The 6,118-nt window shown below is 45.9% G+C and overlaps 1 protein-coding gene across 19 annotated transcripts in view; it reads right to left on the bottom strand.

The window, feature by feature from the left end:
* Positions 1-1,439: 1,439 nt before the first annotated feature.
* LOC144179342 (cytoplasmic dynein 1 intermediate chain 1-like) overlaps positions 1,440-6,118 on the bottom strand; it is a 42,280-nt gene continuing 37,601 nt past the window's right edge. For all 19 annotated transcript variants that reach the window (XM_077707639.1, XM_077707641.1, XM_077707643.1 and 16 more), the window contains one exon: positions 1,440-2,109. In XM_077707639.1, coding sequence (XP_077563765.1) covers positions 1,954-2,109 — 156 coding nt within the window. In that variant the 3' untranslated portion in view covers positions 1,440-1,953. The remainder of the gene's footprint in view (positions 2,110-6,118) is intronic.

The raw sequence follows: 6,118 nt of genomic DNA, 5'->3' as shown, positions 1-6,118 counted from the left end.
CCCATGACATCTACCCAACGACATACACATTGACATGTCAACACCGCCCCACACCCAACACACTCTAGCACATGGCGTGGGAGTGCTGACAATCATCACCTCTAACTGACATGCTGACAATCATACCAAACCCCACCCTGGAACAGTGGGAGGACCAGCTGTCCAGCTCGCGCACTCAAGACCAGCAATGATTGGTGGTACTTTGTTATCCTTAATAGTACTAGGTCCTTTGTTTCCCGCTGAACAACAAAGACTAAGGAACGTACAGGTCAATAAATGTTTATCCTCCTCTTTTTTTGGCCTTTTCTTAGGAGCACTGGCACATGAAAACTCTGGTATGTTATTCAGGCCAAGTTAGTATTTGCTTTGTAATCTTTAGTAGTCTTGTACACATTAAAGCAAAGAAATGCATATCTAAAAATATTAAATTTACAGCCGCTTGTTACTATTCACATTTGATTTGCAGTCCCAAATTTAGTATTCGTGAACTTTTACTGGAAAGGGGTGCTGGTACATTATGTGGGCACAAGGTACTAGTTTTCTTTTTTTGCTGGAACTAGTGTTATTTGCAAATAACAATTAACCAGCAAGTAGCCTCCATGTCAGCTTTTATAGGTCAGAAGTTCCGCAATGTTGCCTGCTAGCCCTTACGCTGTTTACGCAACTGGTAAGGCACTGAACATGTCACCTGTTGGAATCTTAACTATGATAAATACAGTGCTTTCAACTACTTTCACACACTGATACACAGAGTAACTCATCATACCCTGCAAGCAGCAGCTTCAGTGCAGGCTCTGCATGTTCCAGATAGAAAAATTTTGCATTTTCCCAGCGTTCCACCTACCAAGTAAGACTATTTTTCTCCAACTTTCACAGGCTGATATTTGGTTCAACCAGACTTACCTGTTAAAGCAGTGGCTCTCAATCATGAATGTGTCTGGAATCCTTTCTGCGATTGTAAAAGGCAGACCCGACAAAGATGTTTCTTGACAAGCACCATTGTGTCAAGCAATTTGCTCTTGCGTCTAAAGTCGTCCATACACCTGTTAATATGTGTCTTTTGTGCACCTGGCTTTTCTGCAGATCTGCAGTGGTGTGCAAAAAGAGGACTTTCAAATGCATGCTGTGCAGTGAAGCTGAACACATGAACAAGCCATACGGCAAGACCATCACTTGCACTTCCAGCAAAGTTAGGCAAAAATAAAAAAGTTTAAAAATTTCACAAGCAAGGGGGATTTTTGCAGAGGTCTTTGTGAACCTCTTGGAATTACCTTGCAAGAACCCTCAAGTTCCACAGACTGCCAGTCCTAGAGAAATTCAAATGAATCATCCTATCACCAGGGCAGCCTTTCACGGAGTTCTACCAAAGCAGTGAAAAAATGTCTTTTGCAACAGCTGTACAGAGTCAGCGACGCAAGAGAAGCAGCCCACACATCTGCTGACTGTACATGACCATAGCTTTATTTATAAATGCTACAATTCTCCCGAAAAGCCAGACGAAAACAGGCAACCAGTTCATGCAATCGCAGCTCCCATACATACACGCATAAGGCCAGTGCGCAACAAAAAACAAGAGAACACAAGCCACAATAACGAGAGAGAGGGTGACCGCGGTTGCGTGCACAGTTGTTTAATTTGGTTCCCTCTCTCCCCCCTCCCAGTGTGCAAATGTTGCCTACTCTGTACATGTGTACACAAACAGGTTCCCCCCCGCCAGGCGGACAGGCCCCATTCGTCTCCTCTCTGCCCCTCTCGCATCCTCCCGCTCGCACGCACAGCGAAGAAATTTAAAAGAGAACGTGTGTTCCTTGCTCCCACGCCATTGGTGGGCCAAAGTTGTCATAAATTAGGGCGTCGTCATCGCTTGCGGTAGCATAAATTAGCTGCACAGCAGTGTAGTAGTGGTTGTACGACAACACGTGGCATCTGGGGGCGACCGATGAGAGGTCACCATCAGGCGTACGAAGAGAGCGGCGATGACGACGACAAGGTCACGGTCGTCGGTGCCAGGTTGAAGTTGTCCAAGTCCTGGTCAGCCTGGTTGTTCTTCAGCTCCTGGAGGGACTGGACAAACCTGGAGCACTCGTCACCCTTGGGCACGGCCAGTTGCTGAAACGGGAAAGGTGCGACGGCCTCAAACGGTTATCGTTCACCGCTGCTAAACAGCATTCTTTCACGCGCATCTTTGACGTGTCCCATCGTACCTTCAGGTGAACGTCCGAAGCTAAAACACATCGGGGTTTTTACGCATTGAGGCTACACCTGGGGGGGTATCTAGTGTTTGTCCATTTTGCGTCCATTTTATTGTGACGTACTTCCAGTTGTAGGCGGGCTTTGGGTTGACTCTTGCGCAACTGTTCTTGTAAACACATTTTAAATGACTAAACCTATCTTAAACTATATTTTATGCATCTACTGCTCCGCCAGCAAACCCACAACAAGGTGCCAAAAAATCGTCTGTTCCAAACCATCTGCTCAGAGAAGCCAGGGCTCCGCCAAGCTTCCATGGCATCCGGGTGTTCACTTTTAGCCAATCAGGGCTCGCTCAAAACAGACACTTTTGAAACGGACAAAACACGAGAACACCGCCCCTGGACTACAAGTCACACCATAGTGGAGGACTTTGGATTACTTTTGACCACCTGGACATCTTTAACAAATCTCCAAAGTTATAAATCCCAAGTTCAAGTGACTGAGTGGACTAGCAGCTATTTTTTCAGTAGTATTTTTCTAAACATTGTAAAAAAATAAAATTAAAAATAAAAATAAAAAGTAAAATTGTAGTTTGGAGTCCCTAGGCCATGTTTAGGCCCCTCTTGGTGCACTTAAAAAGACTTTATTTAGTAGGAAAATCAATTCAGAAGTATTGTCCTCCTCTCTGGGTCCTCCTTGCCAATTTCCTATGACATTTCGTATGACGCTCCTTCGAGATGGCTCTGCTTGACTGCGCTACCGCAAGGCTCCCTGACCCTCTGACAGAGTCATCGGCCAGCCACGCCGGGTTGTCACAATTCGTTCACTTAGTTGAAACTAAACTACGACACAATTTTTGCCTCGAAGAATGTGCCTTTAGTTTGTTAGTTTGTACACTATCAAGCTAAGTAAAGTCTATGAAGACCAAGTAGCTCCACACAACCAACCACCCGTGCAGCGCTTTGCTGACTGTATGCTAGTAAAAAAACCTTAGGCCAATTAAAGGCACAAGAAGAGTTCAGCAAAGTTAATAGAGATACTAAGGAATTAAAATCAACTGAAACTCTTATTGCAAAGTGTAAAACCAAAGTGCGGGAAGAACTTTTTACGCTGGGTGAACTAGCGGAGCAGTCAGCAGCAGGGGCCGAATTCTCTAAAAAACGGGCGTCGCTTTGAAACGACGGGGTAGCGCCATTGAAATGTATGTGTTCTGGGGTTGGGGCCGCCGCTTTGAGGTGGGCAACGTGAAGTAGGAGCTGCAAGAAAAGCACTGTGGCAAGGACGCGAAGCGACACCCACTGCCCTCCGTCATTCCACTTGTCGCTTCGCGTCCTTGCCACAGTGCTTTTCTTGCAGCTCCTACTTCACGTTGCCCACCTCAAAGCGGCGGCCCCAGCCCCAGAACACATACATTTCAATGGCGCTACCCGCCGTTTTGGAGAATTGGCCCCCAGGACCACACATTTGTGGTCGCTTTTCTGCCTAAGGAATGCAGTCACTAGAGACGAGATACTTGTGGGAATTCGGGGGACGCTTACTGCACGAGCGTGATTTAAGAAAGTTATCTAAGCCGCTCGGAATGCCGAGACTAAAAAGACAAACAGGCTGTACGATACATACTTTACATTTCCCTCCTTGACAGCGCTGTTGCTATGGCTGAATGGTCCGGAGCACTGAGTGCGTTGTTTTGCAATTCGCATGTTCGAATCCCCGATGGTGCAGTGTTCTCTTTTTCTAAGGTCAATCCTTTTGTTTCGGGGTAATGTTTTCTATACTGAATTCACCATTTTGCGCAGCAACCTTCATTGCTCCACGAGTGAGTCCTCAGAATGCGTGCACACTGACACTGACGCGCTAGTGAGTTTTTGTTGGCATGGTGTTTGCGAGGCCGGTGCCTGCTTGCGAGCGCGGTGCCAAATCAGCCGACTCTCGGCCTGGTGTGAACACACCTCTTACGACATAGGCACTATTTTCGCGTCGAATCTCGGTCGATTTTAGCAGTTGTTGGTGATACAAATTAAATGGACAGACAATTATTTTTGTCAAGTATATGTTCTCTATCCCAAATGAAAGGGCATCCCTTAAAAACACCTTAATGCGACACGGTTTTGCTGATAACGCCCTAGAACTTTTCCAATTGAAATTTAAGCTGCTGCTGGTGTTTTTGCAAACTGAAATTAGATATTTCGGCAGAAAGAACGTCCCTGATTCAGACAGAATCACCAAAGCTGCTTCACTGGGTCTGTTTTCTGAACGCTGCTGTTGATTCTGGGCATGGAGGTTCAGTTAGCCACACTGAGAGCAACTTAGCGGCGGCGGGGCGGCGTGTCTTTAAAATTTACGAAAGAATGTTTGAAAATACATATACAATTTAACTTATATAAAAATTGTGTCAAAAGGTTTTCAATAACTGATTGAGCGTTTCAGCAGTGTCAGTAGCTTCAAGGTTTGCAGGTCGTGTACATGACCAGGACACATATTGTAGTGTCAAATTTGTACACTACGAACTGCCACCCTTCATATTTCGGAAAGTTTAGTGCCAAATTAAAATTATTTCTGCCAATTTGTTAACAAATTATCCTGTGGTTACTGGACTATATATAACGCTGGCTTTCATAAGAGTTAAGTACATGTCCACGGCAAAAATCGGTGGTCTGTCTTTTTAACATTATGGCTCAAATACGTACTGTATAATGCGGAATATAGGTCGAGATTTTTTTACAGAAAAATTTGTGGAAAAGTCACCCCTCGACCTATATTGCAGTCACTGGCAGTTGTCATCTGGCGACCAGGCAGCCCATCGACCCCATCCAAACCCCAAAGGCACCATCGCCACCACCATCAATCGGACGCGACGCCATCTTTGTTTTGTTGCTTCTCTCGCTGTCGGCGAATGTGTGTGTGCTATTTTCTTCTTGCTCAAAATGAGTTTAGGCACTTGGTGCCAGTTTACAGCAGCGTTTAAAAGAAAAGTTGAGCGTTTTCCAAGGCCAATGACGTGTATGCCTTGCGCCAGTTCGGTATCGCCAAAAGAAGTGTTGCTAGCGGCGTTAGCTTAAGGGGCAGCTCTCGGTATGCAACGCTCGGAAGGGCTCGTTTCATGGGCGCTGCTCTGTGCACCTGTGCTGCTGTACAAAGGGGCAAATTTTGTCCGCTAGCGTCATGCGATGTCTACGAATGGGTACCCCAAGATGTCTGCTAACCGCCTGCACAGACTGGCTGTTGCTCCGGTCTGCACACGAGTGTCCCATGCTTTGCGCTCGCTTCACGATGACATGGTCTTGCGAGTGTTTAAGAAGTGCTGCATAAGCAATTCCCTGGACTGCACCGAGGACGACCCGCTGTGTGGGCGACAGCGAGCCAAAAGCAGTCGTCCGACGATACTTCAGACAGTTTTAAATGAACAATCTGAGACGAAACATGTTATAGTCTCAATAAAACAATGGTTGGTACCTAATTATTTTTTTTCCATTTTTCGGCTACAAGGTAAGGGGGTCGACCTATATTCCGCATTATACGGTACTCCTGGGTCTGGATATCTGGCTGGCCGGAAGAAAAATAGCTACATTATCTGACAATGGCAATTTAAAAAAATTGATTTCTTGACTAAATTTCGGGAATCTAGGACCCGCGTCCCCCCCCTTACCAGCATGAAAAGCAAGGCTAAGAAAGCCTACTAACACATATGACTTATGCAGTGATGTATTTCACACACTGGTGTCGCGCTTTAGAGAATAGGCTTGCAACATCGTGATCCGAATCAGCTGTTTGGCAGTGTGTTATAAAGGCGATGTTTTTGGTTTGCAAGCTTCAACCATGGGTTCGAGAAATTTCAGCTTGGACTGCTAGGGTGCATAGAATCGTGTGCACCTAGTGATTGAGAAAACCTCACCAGACTAAGCCCACACAGCTCTAGCACACCTCT

Source organism: Haemaphysalis longicornis, unplaced genomic scaffold (assembly GCF_048455015.1).
Source record: "Haemaphysalis longicornis isolate Haplotype H1 unplaced genomic scaffold, Haemaphysalis longicornis Haplotype H1 scaffold_4, whole genome shotgun sequence".
Lineage (NCBI taxonomy): Eukaryota > Metazoa > Arthropoda > Arachnida > Ixodida > Ixodidae > Haemaphysalis > Haemaphysalis longicornis.
This window is presented reverse-complemented; position numbering and strand designations above follow the sequence as displayed.